Consider the following 18,581-nt stretch of genomic DNA (forward strand, 5'->3'; position numbering starts at 1 on the left):
ATGGATGTACCAGGAAATCATGCATTGACAAAAGTTCCGCTTGCTTGGAATTGAAAGTGTGATTAAATGCGTTATTTTTAACGCTATGGAGTACATGCATCAAGCTTCTCAGCTGTGCTTGTGCTAATAAAGGGAAACATTTTAAAAATAACGTAACATGATTCTGCTTAACCTAATATTTTTCATACGCCCCAAACCAAGGAGATGCGAAGGTAAAATGAATCGGTAGCGCATACATACTCAGTGCATCCCTCTGGGAATCGAACCTCGAATGTCGGCATTAGAGGCTTAAGACTCTACAATTGCGCCACAGCGTGTGGCTTGTCTATGCGAGAGTATGTACTGTAGATCGGGGTATATATATACATTTATATATATACCCGCGTATCGCAGTGGAGAAGTAGAAGTTATGAAAAAGAAAAGGGAACATTTTAAAAATAACGTAACATGATTGTCAATATACAGTAATTGTTTTGTGAGTGTTATTGAATGTTGCTGTCATCAAGGATTTGATTATCATTATTTGTTTCAATCAGGTCGTATTTGTACGATGTGTTGTGTTCAAGTTACATTCCGTGTTTGTCAATCGTTGTAAAGATAAGAGGTTTCATTCATCGATTAGTTCCTTACTGCATCAATAAACAGCTCGTCTTCCTCTTTATCTGAGATGTGACAAACTGCATGCACGTTTTTTTTACACTGTCTTCCTTTAGCGGACATTCACTTTTTCCACCGTGTGCTTTGTTTCCACAGTAGCTGCACTTATGAATATGATTCTATGTATCAGACGCTTCATATTTTTTTGCTGCCTTCTCAATTGTGTAATTCGGTTTTTGTTCAGCACTCTTTGGAACTGTTGCTTTTTGTCTGTGCACTGCGTCAGTTCACGTGAGCCGCTTGGTGTTCTTGCATCGAAGGTTCCCAGCTGTGCTGGTGCCATCTCGTAATGTCAGCTAAGACCCGCACTTAAAAGTTTCTCTCGCAGTTTCAATGAGTTTGTGCCAAACACCACCCTGACCATCTCATCTTCCTCTGCATAAGCACAGTCCTTCACACGTGAATATTTACCGGCAGTGTTTGTATTGGATTGCCGCTGATGGACGGCCTTATATGGGCAGGCACTAAATTACAAACGCTAGTGGCAGCCTGTCTATGAACTTAATTTAATATAAACTTACGGTTCACGCCGTGCTTTGTTTCCGCAGTAGCTGTACTTATGAATATGCTTGTATGCATCATTTGCTTCATAATGTTTTTCTGCCTTCTCAATTGTGAAATGGCGTTTTGTGCTCATCGCTGTTTGGAGTTCTTCCTTGTTCTCTACGTACTTACGTAGGAGGTGTGATGATGTCACACGAAACTCCGCCCCACGGCCATCTCCAAATCAACTCCATTACATTATATGTAGAAAAATAGGTTCCAGTTATGACCCTTACGCGTAGAATTTCGAAATGAAACCTGCCCAACTTTTGTAAGTAAGCTGTAAGGAATAAGCCTGCCAAATTTCAGCCTTCTACCTACACGGGAAGTTGGAGAATTAGTGATGAGTGAGTGAGTGAGGGCTTTGCCTTTTATTAGTATAGATTCTTTTAATTGTGAGAAAGAACTGTCATCTCTGTCTTATGGAGCACAGTTTAAACTTTTGACAAAAGGGTGTTATTTCATGTCTAGAGGGCTCTAATAATGTTAACAGTGTGGGAGAGTTTATAAGGGCTTAAAATATCTAAAAATAACCATACAAACATATGGTTTCTACTTCGCGGATTTTCATCTATCGTGGGGGGTGCTGTTTTTACAGAAAACATCCATTGAATTCTGCGTTCGTGTCTCCGACCTCCAGATCACGAATCCAACAATTACACAATATTTCAGTTAAACCTGTGCGATACCCATTCAAATATCCAGTTTTTTGGAGCCTCGTCACACCTGCCATAAGCTTCCCTACACTGAACGTAGACCTGAGGACCCCTTAATGCAAGGGAGCAGCACTACAGTCACGCCACCGTGCCCCCCGCCACCCATGTTTAATAATGCTTTAATGCATTTCATCGTGAAAAAGATCAAGTATTTGTTAGTATTTTGAATGTTCATTGAGCAGGAATATCATGAAGTCAATGTGCGGCGATTGCTGCCGGCGCTTCCTCAGTGCAAGAGGAAGTCAGTTTAAGAAGCGCACAGATATTTAACAGCTGGGTCGGGGAACACTTAATATAAAGCATTTAATGTGCTATATTAATTTATGATGGGGTTTGAGAAAATCTAGTAAATGAAACATTCATTTAAAGATGAAATTTAGTTTGTGACATTCTACTGATTAAACTACGAGAATAAAGTGGAAATGTCGACTTTAATCTCAACATTTACATTTTATTTATATATTTTTTTTTTTTTTTTTGTCTTCACTGTGTCCGTATTTTTTTTCACCGTGGCCTTAATTCACTCCCGTAGGTTTTTCAGGGCATGTTGTGCCAGTTTTAATGAAACAATGATCCATTTCTCATCTGCGATGCTACTTGTTTCAGTTTTACCAACACGCATATAGCGAGAACAACATGCTTACCGCAGTGCATTATGGGTTACGCAGGTAATTCCTAATGACGTATTCGAAATTCCGCAAGCTGGTACATTTCCAAAGAAGTAAATATTACCAATGTTGTCTGAGAAAAAAAAGCATCTAAGTGAAGATTTTTATTGATATTTCATAACATTTGGAAACCGTTAGAATGTTTTCTTCTTTATTTTTAATAAACTGAAAGCGCAAAACCAACTTGTTTTATATGAATTTCTCTAATCAAAAACGATCTATAGACAGACAGCTCATCAAAATTGATGTCACGCGATAAATTTAACTCCTCAATATATCACAACCTATGCGAAATTGCAAATTTCAGGAAAGATTTACTGCCTAACAAGCTTTATGTGGAGAAAACAATTGCATTGTAGGTGAAATGACCGCATTTTATGTAGAAAAAATGAATTTTATCAATATATAAAAGTTATCGATTTATAATGAAAAATCAAATTACATCGTAATGTCGGCATGAAGAAAAATGACCGCATCTCCAAGTGTGTAAATAGTAGGGTAAAATACTTATGTAAGACCACAAGAGTGATTCCTCATTGAAAAATCAGCAGTCATTTTGTAAACAATATTGAATACCAATTTGAGACATGAAGAACATACCTAAGTAGACTGTTTCCGTACGAAGTACGTACCCAACTTTTTAAAATTTGAAAGTAGTGGTAAAAATGTGCCCTGCACAGCACATGCAATTCTTTTTCTCCAGAAAATTGCACTTGTCCGCGGACAACTGAAACAGAAAAACACGCTTGTCCGATGGTCAATTTACCAGTGTCGGACAAGTCGGGCGTTGGATTTCTGCACCCCTGGATGAAGTACCTTCCAAACATACTATCTAAGGCCACGCAGGCGTTCCTGCTTAAAAATGAAAAATTCTTGAATGACCAAGATGGCAGGTTTTTTTAAAAACGTGCTTACAATCCATGTACTGAGGAAAACTTAAGGGGACAAGTCCCCCAAACAAGCAGATGCTGTAGATGGTTGCATTTGAGGCCTAGTGATGTCTATACATCATAATAGACTTCAAGCAGTCATTTCATGCAAAGCCTAAGTTATTTATTAAAAACAAAAAAAGTGCTAAATGTGACTGAGACGATGGTGCAAGGTGGTTATAGTTTTTGCATTTTTGTATTAGTTTTTATTTCTATATTTTTTTTCTGACCATACTTGGAAATTCAGTTTAGTTTTTATTTGACAAAGACATTTCTATTTTATTTTTATTTATATATATATATATATATATATATATATATATATATATATATATATATATATATATATATATATATATATATATATATATATATATATATATATATATATATATATATATATATATATATATATATATATATATATATATATAAAATAATTATGGCATGAAACTATGGAGTTTAGTTGTGTCACAATCAGACAGAACTGTACACTTAACAGATTTGGATATGAATTTAATGTTAGTGGAAGCTTACTACACTACTTGGTTTACTATCTACTTTTGTTTTTGTCTGATAAAAACAAGCATAATCAAAACCACAATCTGAATATGAACAATTTGACGAAAATGTTTATAATTTTTAAAATATTTTCTATATCATTTATGCAGAACAAATCAGTGCTGACTGTTGGCACAAAATGTGCAAATTTGTAAGGAAATTTAGGTAAATTTTAAGGTTTGAGGGATTTTTACTCTCTAAATGTCTACAGCACAGAACATATCCTGCTCTAACAACAATTATACTGGGCTTTATTTTCTACCAGTAATACTGATCTCTGATTCCATCTCAGGCGCATACAGTTTATAGACAGAATTTTGCCACCTGCAGGCCTGAAAAGATATAAAAATCAGAAAACAGAATCTGCTATGTTAATAATAATTATTCATTACATTTTATATAGCGCTTTTCTCAGTTCTCCAAGCGCTATCCACACAGGGAGGAACCAGGAAGCGAACCCACAATCTTCCACAGTCTCCTTACTGCAAAGCAGCAGCACTACCACTGCGCCATGTTCTGACAGGTGTGACCATGAAAATCACAGGGGCTTAGGAACAAGGCTGTTGACTTGAATAAGTGTGTAGACTTCACCTAGCTGTATTGAGGGAAACAAAAAAACAAGCATGATGTGTGAAAGTTAGAGACAGTGAGACTTGAATAGCCCATGCATAAGAACAGTAAACCCATAATATGCAGAGCAAGAGTAGGGTAACAGGAAGAGTATGGACAGGCACAAAATGACAGACAGCATTTGAGATTAAGAATAATATGTACATTATCTAAACCTGTTTATCCAGAGCAGGATCACTGGGAACCTGGAGCCTACTGCAGCAGGTTTGGATGTAAGGCAGGAAAAACCCCTGGGATGCAATATGTATGATGGCTGATGTTAAGAACAAAAAGAATGATATTTCAACTATATAAACATTGAAAAATTTTAAAATATTTCTGCTATTGGGTTACTTTCACAATATCAGGGGTATTGATTTGTGAATATGAACTAAAAAGATAGATTAATAAATATAGAATAAATACAAAAACCCATTAGTATGTTTAGTTTTTCATCACTTGGCAGACTGTCTTCGCCTACCTACCTTTGTTTGTACTTCTTCATTGTTAAATGACATTTTTAAAGCAAAAGTGATTGGTCAGTAACAATATGCTGATTGTGTATGATATCCTAGTCCAGCGTTTCTCAACCTTTAAGTATTTGCGACCCGAGTTTTATGACGGTTTTAATCGCGCACCCCTAACGTTTGTGGTTTTTTTTTTTTTTTTGTTTCTTTTTCAAATGAGCCCACTAATACCAATTTGTTCTCTTTTTAATTAATGATAGATCATAGATGCATATTTTATTGCACCTACTTCTATCGACATTTATCTAACTAATTTGTCTAGTATCAGACACTAGTTTAAGTTTGTTTTGGTTTTAATAGATGTATTTTTCATATTTTTGATTCTTGTTGTTTTCACATTTTCGCGCCTCCCTTTTTGTTACCTCGCACCCCTAGGGGGGCCCGCCCCACAGTTTGAGAACCACTGACCTAGTCAGTCTCTCAATCAGTGTCGTTTTATTTTCAAAAATCGGGAGTGGTCTCCCCTAGACTTTCTCATATACTCTGATATGGGGATGGATATTTGAGGAGTAAACCACAAGGCAATGATTATATTTTTATATTATGTACATTAAAGAACCATCAACAACAAATTGATAATATATTGAGCAATTATTATAAAAGTAAAGTAGAATAAAATGGACTCTGCAGCTGCATGAATAAAAAAAAGTGTGTTCAAGTAAAGTACCACTTCCAGGTGATGGATTCGGCCCAAAAGTTAATACAGGTCTACAATTTTGGTGTAATAACCACATGTTGAATTTCATCCATCTCGTTGTGTTTTTCAGTTATCGTGTTTATACACGCGCGCACACACACACCGTTTTTTGGAATTATCTGTGTGTATTTTTGAACTCGAAGGTCTAACATCAAGATTCATCAAAATATTGAGGTCAAATTTTTTAATGATTACTATACTTTCTCTATATACTTTTGAATATGAGAATGTAAAAACGATCTCTCCTGTGCGAAGTGGCAGGTGAATTGCTGTCAACAAAAAGCAGTCACCTGAGAAATAAACTGAAACGTTACTTGCTCGTGATTTTTCTGTCCATATGGTAAAGGTTTTGTTGACCAGCCCATTCCGATTTCAGCCGTTTGAATGTCATCTTGATATACAACAAGTGCAAAGAAAGGCAGCACATAAATCGCTCTCTATTTCACATGCTTTACGCACCCGCATTCAGCTTGCTCTGTCACCGTAAATGTTGTGTGAACATCCGCCCTCTGTCCCCAGCCACCAGTCACTGGATGAATATATGCGAGTGTCTCGTGGTGGATGACTTTGTTAAAACTTACAAGGGTAAAAGGCCAAGGGCAAGAATATTGATTGAAAACTAAATATTTTAGTAAATGTATTTTATTTCAGGTAGTCTTTCCAGCTACTTTAATAGTTTCTTTTAGTTTTTCATTTCGGTTTTGTTTAATTTCATTTCAGTTTAGGAAAATTTTTTTTAATAGTTTCTTTTGATTTTGGTTTTCGTTAACTATAATAACCTTGCTATGGTGTGACTGAAATGTGTGCAGATAACTTGCAAAGTGCACTTTTGTCATATCTGAATTGTTGGATTTTTATAATTTTAAGCTGTGGAGGTGCGGGGTAAATTGAGGAAAAATGTCTTCATCCCAGAATGCATGTATGGGGTGTTTTTGTGTTTTTTGTGTATGTGTTTAGGGAAAGGGACCTGTGACCTAAATGATAAAATTTTTTTTCTTTCTTTCTTACAGAATCATTTGGAGTAAGACATGAAGAACATAAGTAAAGAGCAAGTTCAGCTACTACTACATAACAAATTTGTGGTTATCCTGGGTGACTCCAGTGAGTGTGGCGTTTGGTTTTCTTTCTTTCTTTCTTTCATCCTCCCAGAAAGAAATGATCCAAGTCCAAAGTTAGTTAGAAATAAAGGGGCTTTTTGGAGTAGGTATTGCACTGATGATTCAACATGTATTCTTATTCAGGGGAACTGAATCAGGCAGTAGACATGAGGAGTGGTAGAATCTGCCACTGCCCCTGAACCATTATAAGGCCCCTTTTTTCTTTGTTACTTAACAAGCTTAATATATTTTGTGTAGCTCTCAATTTTTTTTTTTTTTTAAATATTAAATATGGCCTAGTTTCTTCTTTTTTCTGGTCTTCGGGGTTTTAGATGGGACGCCTCAACATCGGGGTTTCATTGAATGGTTAAGCAAGTTTTTAGACAACTTCAGAACAGGTATCCAAACCTGTTAAAGCACCATCGTTAAGTTCTAGGTCCAGAGTTCTGCAACTGCAGTGTGAACCTTAAGGCCGGGTTAAATTTGATGTTCAGAACAATTGCACGCCACGCCTCATGGGTGCCACGCATTCCCAGTGCTCTTTTGACGTGCAATCTGAGCACATTATCTGAAATTAATGTGACGTGTGCGAGTTGCAGGACCAGCAAATTTTTGGGAGTAAAGTAAGTTGAAGTTTGTACATGACTTCAGTATCCTTGTTTACTATCAACATCTCCATAGTGAGGGATATGCCTGTCAGAACAGCTGGCATCAGATCACCATCTCTTTGAAAGTGGATATGTAAATGTGCAAAACAAAATGGGAGCAACTTTGAGACAGAGAACCATATAATGGTGCACGGATTGGCCAAACTATTCCAAATACCATAGCTGCTTTAGCGTTGTTTCTCTCGGTGCACCATTCGAGTATTTTAGCCCACTGTATCTGAGTGTGGAATCGCAGCTGATCGCAAAGCTTTAGCATAGATTGTGTCAAGAGCGGAGAGAATTATCGGGATACAGCTTCTAGCACACGCTGCCTCAGCCGTGGGCACAGCCTATTAGAACTTCTCCCAAAACGTTTCAGAATTTTTCCTATAGGGACCTCATGGCTCAAACCGTTTCATCCCAAGAGGTATAAACCCATTCGATCAGTTCAAGTGCTTCCGTAAGAATTGTTTGTACTTCTAAGTACAATTGTCACTGTAAACTTGCATTACAGTTGAAATATTGCACAATCTGTGCCATTTATGCTTTCATATTGTATATTTTTCATTGTTTATCCCATGATTGTTGGTTTTACCTTTTTATAGGAAAATATTTGTGGAGGATTTGCATGTTGAATCTCATTGTATCATACAATAACAATAAAGGAATTCAATTCAATAGAAGAGAGAGCATATTTACAGATGATCACTGGCTTCTAAGTCAATTTAAATTTCCAGACGTTATCTTGTTGGAGCACTTTATCATTTTTAAGATTATATGCAGTGAATTATTTACATTATAAATATATATTTTAAACTTCATTTAAATACAGTCGTATGAAAAAGTTTGGGAACCCCTCACAGCCTGCATAATTTACTCTTTCAACAAAAAAGATAAGTGGTATGTCATTTCCTAGGATCATCTGAGTAGTGGGGTGTTTTCCGAACAAACATTTTTAGTGAAGCCGTATTTAGTTGTATGAAATTAAATCAAATGTGAAAAACTGGCTGTGCAAAAATTTGGTTGCCCTTGTAATTTTGCTGATTTAAATGCACGTAACTGCTCAATACTGATTACTTGCAACACCAAATTGGTTGGATTAGCTCGTTAAGCCTTGAACTTCATAGACAGGTGTGTCCAGTCATGAGAAAAGGTATTTGAGGTGGTCAGTTGCAAGTTGTGCTTCCCTCTGACTCTGAAGAGTCACAGCATGGGATCCTCAAAGCAACTCTCAAAAGATCTGTTCAATATCATGGTTTAGGGGAAGGCTACAGAAAGCTGTCTCAGAGGTCTAAACTGTCAGTTTCAACTGTAAGGAATGTAATCAGGAAGTGGAAGGCCACAGGCACAGTTGCTGTTAAACCCAGGTCTGGCAGGCCAAGAAAAATGCAGGTGCAGCATATGCACATGGATTGTGAAAATGGTTACAGATCACCTCCAGAGACCTGCAAGAACATCTTGCTGCAGATGGTGTATTTGTACATTGTTCTACAATTCAGAAGAATTTGCACAAAGAACATCTGTATGGCAGGGTGATGAGAGAAACCCTTTCTGCACTCACGCCACAGAGTCGCTTGTTGTACGCAAATGCTCATTTAGACAAGTCCAGATTCATTTTGGAACAAAGTACTTTGGACTGATAAGACAAAAATTGAGTTATTTGGTCCTAACAAAAAGCGCTTTGCATGGTGGAAGAACACCGCATTCCAAGAAAAACACCTGCTACCTACTGTCAAATTTGGTGGAGGTTCCATCATGCTGTTGGGGCTGTTTGGCTAGTTCAGGGAGACTCGGGTCCTTAAAGTCGAGGGTCGAATGAATTCAACCTAATATCAACAAAATCTTCAGGATAATCGAGCATCAGTCACAAAGTTGAAGTTGCGCAGGGGTTGGATATTCCAGCAAGACAATGGCCCAAAACACAGTTTGAAATCTACAAAGGCATTCATTCAGAGGGAGAAGTACAATGTTCTGGAATGGCGGTCACAGTCCCCTGACTTGAATGTCATCGAAAAGCTATGGGATGATTTGAAGCATGCTGTCCATGCTTGGTAGCCATCAAATTTCACTGAACTGAAGAGATTTTGCATGGAAGCATGGTCAAAAATGCCTCCATCCAGAATCCTGACACTCCTCAAATGCTATAGGAGGCGTCTAGAGGCTACTATATTTGCAAAAGGAGGCTCTCTGTTGGGTGCCCAAATTTATGCACCTGTTTAATTTTATGATGCATATTTTCTGTTAATCCAATAAACTTAGTGTCCCTGCTGAACTACTACGGTTTCCATAAGGCATGTCATATATTAAAAGGAAGTTGCTACTTTAAAAGCTCAGCCAATGATAAACAAAAATCCAAAGAGTTAAGAGGGGTTCCCAAACTCTTTTTCATATGACTGTTAAATGTGTGGACAGCAGTAGTGATATAAACAGACACCCTGTTCAGGGATTGTTCCTTCCTTGTGCTGTATGCTTGCTGGGAGTGGTGCCACCCAGGATGGATAGATGGATGAAATAATTTAAACATGTAATTACAAAGATATTTTAATGTTCCTTAAAAGTTTTGAAGAATCGGCGTTCTAAGCTTACAGATGGATTGACATTTATTAAAGAGCTGATTGTGTGGCGATTGGTTAATTGGAGAACGAAAGGACAGGAATTCAGTTTTAGTACATTTGAAGGAGACAGTACTGCTGCAATAAATTTCATCGAGGGTCGTGCGGGAGGCATAAATGATCTCTGAACGGGGCACCAGCCCGTCGCTGCCGCTGTGCCCACATGTCTAATACTTTAATTCCTTTCATCCTGAAAATATCAAGTATACATCTTAGTGTTTAAATTGCTCAAAGAACTGTAAGATCATGAATGTAATGTATTCGGTGTCCTGTCGGAATAAGAGAGCCCATTGAAGTATGTAGTGATTCACACGCACAGAGTGCATAGAAGAACATGTAGCACGTTAAATGCTTTATATTCTACTTTAGTTACAATGTTTGTTGAGAAACTAGCGAATTAAACGATTTTAAGATGAAGTTTATGATCTACTTTAATGACAAAATAAACTATGAAATTAAAGTGGAAATTTCAACCTTTTGTGGGTTTTTTAAATTTTATTCCACTATGTCCCCATTTTGTCTTTTCTCTCTACCCTAATACACTCCCTTATCACACTCGAACTGTTGGCTATGACTTGCCTTTTCACGCCAACACTGATATCTGACCACTTTATTTCGGACACTATGACTTTGAAAGTTGAACTTTCAGGTTTCTCCAACACTGTCACTTGATCAACGTGTACGTTTTTCCTTGTCTCCACTTGGTATTTGCTGAAACCTTTTTTTTTTTTTTTTTCCCCAACCCCCCGTGCTTTTCCATTGTCTTTTCACAGAACAATGAACTTGAGGGCAATTTATATTTATTTGTATAGTCAGAGGTGTAATTCTGGGAGGAGGTGGGGCGGCAGGCACATGTAATACATTTCACGCTCACTGGGATTTATGTAGTGGAAGAACGTGGAAGTTGGAGTATGCATCTGGATTTTTATTCATACATATGTTTTTGTCTGTAAGCCATGTTTTAGTGTGTGTTATGCACAAGGAGCCCCTTCTCTTTGTGATATCTGAAGCTTACATGCAGCCTGACTGAGCTGTCACTGTACGAAGTTTGAATAGGTTAACAAGTACTGCAAGTTCAGACTCGGTCGCATCTTTTTTTTTTGGTGTAGAACATGAGACATCAGAAATAAGACCCCCCTCTATTTGCAAGGTTCAAAACACTTGTGTTTCTTATTCCTCATGTACTTCCCAATGAACATTCATTGATTGTCTTGTCTCCTGCATATAGAACCCACCGCTACAACTAATGATCAAATAAAGCCTGGGGTTTTTATCCAAGTTGGCCGCAGACTAGTTTTGAGATCATGAAACGGGAAGGTTTGTCGAAAGGAGCATTTAAAACTAATCCTTCTGCTGGCTTTCCAGGAAGCTGGACCCATATCCCCAACACACAAACGTTCAAAAATTGTCTGGTTTTTGGAGCAGTAATTTTGTAAATGTGATCAGGTTTCAAACTGAAAATTATTGTTCATTGGTCAGGATTTTTTTTCCCCCCCTAAACCTTTGCTGTGGATTTTTCTTCACCTTTGCTTCACCCAATTTAGCAAGGGTGAGTGCAAGGTGTGTTGTGTGTGTGGTGGTTTTTTAAATCTCTGGGTAAATGCTCCAAACCTTCCTTGTACGAGCATAATTTTATTTATTTTTTTGTTACAGCTAAGGTGAGCTGTTGACATCTGACGTAATGCTCATTTAAATATTGCATTTATGTAATGAGTGGGTGTTCTCAGCCCCTACAGTCTTCCTAACCTGCCTCTCAAAATGGTTAAATGAATGTGAACAAATTAGTTTCATAATCACTATTCATTTAATATTGCAGGATCATACATTTTTAAAATTTCTTCTTGCAAGGACTCTCATGTTAAAGTAACACATATTGAATGTTGTTTGGATGTAGAATGTCTAACGCTCATTGTTTTGATTTCTCCCCAACCTCCTTTTTCTATCTTTAGTTCAACGCTCGGTTTATAAAGATCTAGTGTTGCTGTTACAGAAGGACCGTTATCTTACACAGTCTCAGCTCAAAGAAAAGGTGAGTTTTCTGAAAGCTCCTTTTTTTTTTTTTTTTATAAATGTTTTGAAAAATTTTTAAATGGAAACATTAAGTGAAATTGGTATTAAAGTAGTAGTGACTAGTTGAAGTGCTTGGTCCTAATGTGTCTCCTAAAACGGTATTATAGACTTTAAATTCCCTTGTTTTACCCCTCTTAAAAACAAAAGAATGGACATTTCAAGTTTAACTAACTGCTAGAAAACACTAACTTGTCCTATCATTCTGTGACGATGTGTGCCGCTTCTTGCAGAGTTGCTCTATCAAATGTATTCAATCCAATACATCAATTGTTCATGTTGGTGAAAGTTCATTTCCTTCCTTCCTTCCTTCCATCCATCCATCCATCCATCCATCCATTTTCCAACCCGCTGAATCCGAAAACGGGGTCAGGGGGGGTCTGCTGGAGCCAATCCCAGCCAACACGGGGCACAAGGCAGGAACCAATCCCGGGCAGGGTGCCAACCCACCGCAGGACACACACACACACACACACCAAGCACACATTAGGGCCAATTTAAAATTGCCAATCCACCTAACCTGCATGTCTTTGGACTGTGGGAGGAAACCCATGCAGACATGGGGAGAACATGCAAACTCGGGTCTCCTAACTGCGAACCAGCAGCCGCCCAAGTTCATTTCTAGTTAATTCTAATTCTATCACTAGACCGATTTGAATTTGTTTTACATAAGCTACCCATTACCTTGAAGCCCGAAATAGGGGTAGGGGTATATTTTTTGATAGCAGAGGGATTTAAAATTATGGTAAAGATTGTTTGACCTGGCTGATGTCTACTGTACAGTTTTGTGCTGCTGTACTGCTTTAGTATTTAGGCCACCATCTAACTTCCTCCAGCTAACTTGGTTTCTCTCCTACTTCCCAAAGATCTGATGGTTAAAATAATGAAGTCTAAATTGACTGCAGTGTGCATTTATATCAATAAGTGGTGTCCTGGGATGGACCAGGACAGAAATACCAATTCATTTTCTGCATTTGTCCTGTGCTGCTGTGTTAGGCTATACCCACAGAATTGTGTGGTGTCTGACAGTTCACTGTATGCTGTAATTTAAAATGTTGGTGCGTGTTTAACTCTTGTCTTCATTCAACACTTCTTTTGTAATAGCTATTCATTTTAGATAGAACTTGTCCCCAGGAGGGAAAGTTTGCCTTTTATTGGAGGTCTTTAAATAAATAAATAAATAAATGCATAAATAGTGGATTAAACATGCACCCACACTTTGGTCTGAACACACACCAGAATGACTAGAATAAGACATGAACATTAAAGTTCTGACTAGGCATTGTCTGTGAGGCATTATGCAAATGTGTTGCTGTTAGTATAAATGAGCCCAGTAGCATTTCTTGATGCCCTTCTGCTGAATAATTCATGGCTGAAAGTACTCCGTGTTCATGTATCAGAGAGACGATGTGCAGCATTATTTATAATGACACTCTGCTTTGTTTAGATTTCTCATATTCTGACAAGTCACTACTGAATTGATATGTACAACTAAGGGTTTTTTTCCTACAGTTTTTTTTCAGTTAGGGGAATCTAATATTTGACTCTCAATTTAATAATGTGTTTAAATTTTTTAGGCTTATGGAAATGTTTCACTTTCGAAATCTAAGTGTATTTTTCATTTTTTTTAAATTCTCAGTGAATGCATCCAGCAACATTGTAGTGTGTAGTTCAAATCCTATAGAGTTTCTACTGCCTCCCTGTGTGTGTGTGTGTGATGGCTTTTTACTTTGGATGAAGAGTGGGTGTGGTGTTTTTTTTTTGTTTTTTTTGTATTTAAACCTAAATGTTCATCCAAGTGCTAGTCTTAAATAGCAGATGAACGGTTCAAAAAAAGAAATATCCCAGCAGTATGAAGTGGAATGCAAGTTCCACTATATTGCTGGACAGACTTATCCCAGCATGCCCGCTCCCTTATTCAGTCACACAAGTTTGAAAGTTTTTTTTTTTTTTTTAAAAAAAAGGCATTTACTATAACAATATGCTGAAGGTTTGAACTTGTAACTGTTAGCACATATGCTAGTTAAACCTACTTAGACTTGTCGTGAACATGTAAACTTCACATAGACACAATTTAGAATTTGAATGCAACAGCAATGAAAATTTGTCTTCAACGTCCATAACATTTGCTGTGTAACCAGTTTACATTTTGTTGTATTTCATACATACAATGTATTGATCAACCTTCGTAGTACCTGAATGCAATATGTTGTTGTATTGGTGCATTTTCTTTTATCACTACAACGACTAAACTTCAAGAGTGGCATGGTGTTTGAACCAATTTCTTGCAATATATTTTAGTTAATTAGATGTACACTTTTATTAATGTTGCTATAAAATAATAAATCAGACCACTATCCCCAAACCATCAATAGCAGCAACTGGTGTTCTAACTGCTTTCTATAATTAATTGGGATAAAACTTTATGAAGTACAGAATATAAACACCTCAGTTGAAGCATGTTAAAACCATTGCTTACTGTACTGTTTTTTTTCTCTTTCTTGTAATTCTTACCTACAGTGTTTTTTTTTTTTTTTCTCTTAACCCCACCCCTTGTTAGGGGTCAGCACAGCGGATCATCCGTTTCCATATCTTCCTGGTCTCCATTTTATTCTGTTACACCCACCACCTGCATATCCTCTCTCTCATCAAATCCATAAACCTCCTCTTAGGCCTTGCTTTTTCCCTCTTGCATAGCAGTTCCATCCTTCCTTTTTCCAATATATCTAGCATTTCTTCTCTGCACATGTCCAAACAAATGCAATCTTGTCTCCCTATGACTTGGTCTCCAAACCAACTAACCTGATCTGACCCTATAATGTATTAATTTCTAATGCTGTCCATCCTTGTCACACCCAATGCAAATCTTAACATCTATAACTTCACCACCTCCAGCTTTGTCTCCTGTTTTTTTTGGTCCGTGCCACTGTCTCCAGGCCATATAACATAGCTGGTCTTGCAGCCATCTTGTAGACCTTCCCTTTCACTCTTGCTGATACCCGTCTGTCACAAATCACTCCTGACACACATCTCCACCCTGCTTGCACTTTCTTCTTCACGTCTATTCTATGTTTCCTTTTACTCTCTATTGTTGACTAGCAAAATACCCGCGCTTCGCAGCGGCGAAGTACTGCCGTAAAAATTTTTTTAAGAAGAAAACTAAACCTTTTTAAACTGAGGGAAAATATACCAATAAATATTTAAGGATCTCTTTGTATACCACGTTGTCAGTTCGGCCCTCTGGTTGTAATATAACCAAGCTGTGCGCTGAGCTTACTCTTGAGCATGCAACGTACAGTTGGCCATGTGAAAAGTAATCTTGTCTGAAATATCACAGCTTGGATTGCTGCTGTCATAATCGGTTTGAGTTTCATGGTTTGTTTCAATTACGACAATATTTGTAGGACTTGTGTTGAAGTGATATTCGGCATCTGTCAAGCGTAAGCATGCAACCGGTTTCATCAATAACTTCACATCTAGCTTTTGAGAGCTTAAACATTCATAAACAAAGTGTCCACTACTGAAATCCTCACCTGTCAATCTAAGATGTTTAAGAGGCATTGGCGGTTGTCGAAAGGTGTAAAATATTTGGCCATTTCGGTACACTTGAAAGCGACAACTCATCAATTCAGCGGCAGCCATCAACTCGCATGCAGAACCATAGGTGAAGGGCTTAAGGATTTCACTCTTATAGTGCTCCAGTATAGTATAATTATCTCCTGTACCACCGTCAATCCACACCTTGAACCTGTCCCAGTCATTCAATACATAAGACACAATGCTCCTCCGGATATCAAGAGTGAGCCTGATATGGCCATGCAATATGTAACAAAGAGAATGGAAAAGGTAGGTGGTATCTCCGGGCATGGAAACCACTCGGTAAGTGACAGTTCTTTGATCAATGGTGATCTCCTCGATAGACATGTTAATGGGGGTACGGTTGAAACGATAAAGGAAATGGGTACCTGAACAATGTAAACCAAGTCTAAAATACCTATACAATAACTATATAATCATAATAAACGAACAATAAAACCGCACAGAAGTTGTGGATTAAATAAAAAGGCTATAGTTATCAGCAGGGAGACGTGAATCCTGTGGCGAAGCAAGGAAGAGAATGTAGAGACCGGAGCAACAGACGGCCTTATATAGGCAGGCAGCTAACAACGTGGGAGGCGTTGGGATGGGGGACCCAACACCGCCTCACACGGTGACCGAGCTGCAAGCTAGGGATGTATATATGTATGATTCAGTTAGCGATGAGAACCCGCATACCAAATTTCTTGAAGATGGGCCCATAAGTAACAAAGACCATTAAAGTTTAATATGGCGGCTGACAGTGGCGTCATACCGCCGAAATAAGTACGTACATCCGTTTCGGTTAGCGCAGGGAAGTCGCCCACCAAATTCCGTGAAGATAGGGCCATAAATAAAGTTCAACATGGCAGACGTTGTCGACGGTTATGACTGTTACGTGTAGAATTTCGAAATGACTTAACATTTGTAGGTAAGCTGTAAGGAATAAGCCTGCCAAATTTCAGCCTTCTACCTACACGGGAAGTTGGAGAATTAGTGATGAGTGAGTGAGTCAGTGAGGGCTTTGCCTTTTATTAGTATAGATACCATGTATTTAAACTCCTCCACCTTTGCCAACTCTACTCTTTGAATCCTCACCATTCCTCTGACCTCCCCCTCATTCACACATGTATTCTATCTTGCTCCTACTGACCTTCATTCCTCTCTTCTCTAAAGCATATCTCCATCTCTCTGGGGTTTTTACCTTCTCCCTACTCTCACTACAGATCACAATATCATACACAAACATAGTCCACAGGGACTCTTGTCTAATCTCGTCTGTCAAACTGTCCATCACCATTGCAAATAAGAGAGGCCTCCGGACCAGTGCCTGATGTAATCCCACCTACCTTGTATACATCTGTCATTCCTACCGCAGACCTCACCACTGCCACACCTCCCTTGGACATCTCCTGTGCCAATCTTGCATACTTCTCTGCCACTCCTGACTTCCTCATACAATAGCACAACTCTCTAGGCACCCTATCATCATGCTTTCTCCAGGTCCACAAAGACACAATGCAACTCCTTCAGGTCTTCTCTATACTTCTCTATCAACACCCTCCTAGCAAACCTTGCATCTGTGGTGCTCCTTTCCTGGCATGAAACCAAACTGCTGCTTGCCAATCATCACCTTTCTTCTTAATCTAGCTTCCAATACTCTTTCCCATAACTTCTTTCTCTGGCTCATGAATTGTATCCCTCTGTTGTTAACTACAACTGTGTACATCCCCCTTTTATTATATTTATACCTTTTGTAAAAGTGTTTATTTGATATTTGGACTTCAGGTTTCACACATACACTTCATGTCTACATTTTGTCAATTATTACTAAAACTTGAAAAATATTTCTGTTAACGATGTGTTTACATAGATCGTTATAGATACGGAACACACATGAAATGAACTGCAAGTTGTGAGCATAGTCTGTTTTTTGTTGCTCCCAACTCTACCGCAGCTAATTACACTGGAACCTCGGTTTGCTAGCATAATTCATTCTGGAAATGTGCTCGCAATCCAAAGCACTCGTACAGTATATCAATGCGAATTTCCCAATAAGAAATAATGGGAACTATGATGATTCGTTCCATAACCCAAAACTATTTGTATAAAAACGATTAATATAATAGTAAAAATACATAAAGCAAATTAACCTGCACTTTAGCTTTGAAAAGAATCATGGCTGGTGTGAGTGAGTTTCTAAACTCTTGTGGGATTCCACCCAACGGGACAACACGCGGAAGAGCGTCCCAGCGCTGTAGCAGTTCGCCATAAAAGCGAATCCGAAAAGATCACGGACATGCTGTAAGCGCCTGCCGTCGATGGGTGATACAAGGAACATTATAAATGCGCAAGGCACAGTATTACTTTCCCCAAACCCTGCCAGACTGCTGTCTGTTTATAGGAGAATGGTAGATCCGGCTACAATAAATAACCGTGCTGTTGCTGTTTCAAGCTTAATAAAACTGGTGTTGCTAAAGTACTGAGACTCCACATCGTGTTTTCAGGTGCAGGACAGGGACTCACACATCACAGCACAAACACACACACAGTCACAATGCTGTAGTAAACAGTATATGCTCGTACAGATGTTGACTATATGAGTGACAGAGTTCAGGCTCTAGAAACTGCAATTACATTGAGTAACAAGAAGGTACAGGAATCAACATAATGAT

General features: G+C 38.2%; 1 protein-coding gene across 1 annotated transcript in view; it reads left to right on the plus strand.

Moving 5' to 3' along the window:
- The window catches only part of fam113 (family with sequence similarity 113), a 105,886-nt gene that overhangs the window by 19,808 nt on the left and 67,497 nt on the right, over positions 1-18,581 (plus strand). The window contains exons 3-4 of the mRNA XM_039752917.1: positions 6,918-7,008; positions 12,213-12,292. Coding sequence (XP_039608851.1) covers positions 6,936-7,008; positions 12,213-12,292 — 153 coding nt within the window. The 5' untranslated portion in view covers positions 6,918-6,935. The remainder of the gene's footprint in view (positions 1-6,917; positions 7,009-12,212; positions 12,293-18,581) is intronic.

This window comes from Polypterus senegalus, chromosome 4, assembly GCF_016835505.1.
Source record: "Polypterus senegalus isolate Bchr_013 chromosome 4, ASM1683550v1, whole genome shotgun sequence".
In the NCBI taxonomy this organism is placed as follows: Eukaryota; Metazoa; Chordata; class Cladistia; order Polypteriformes; family Polypteridae; genus Polypterus; species Polypterus senegalus.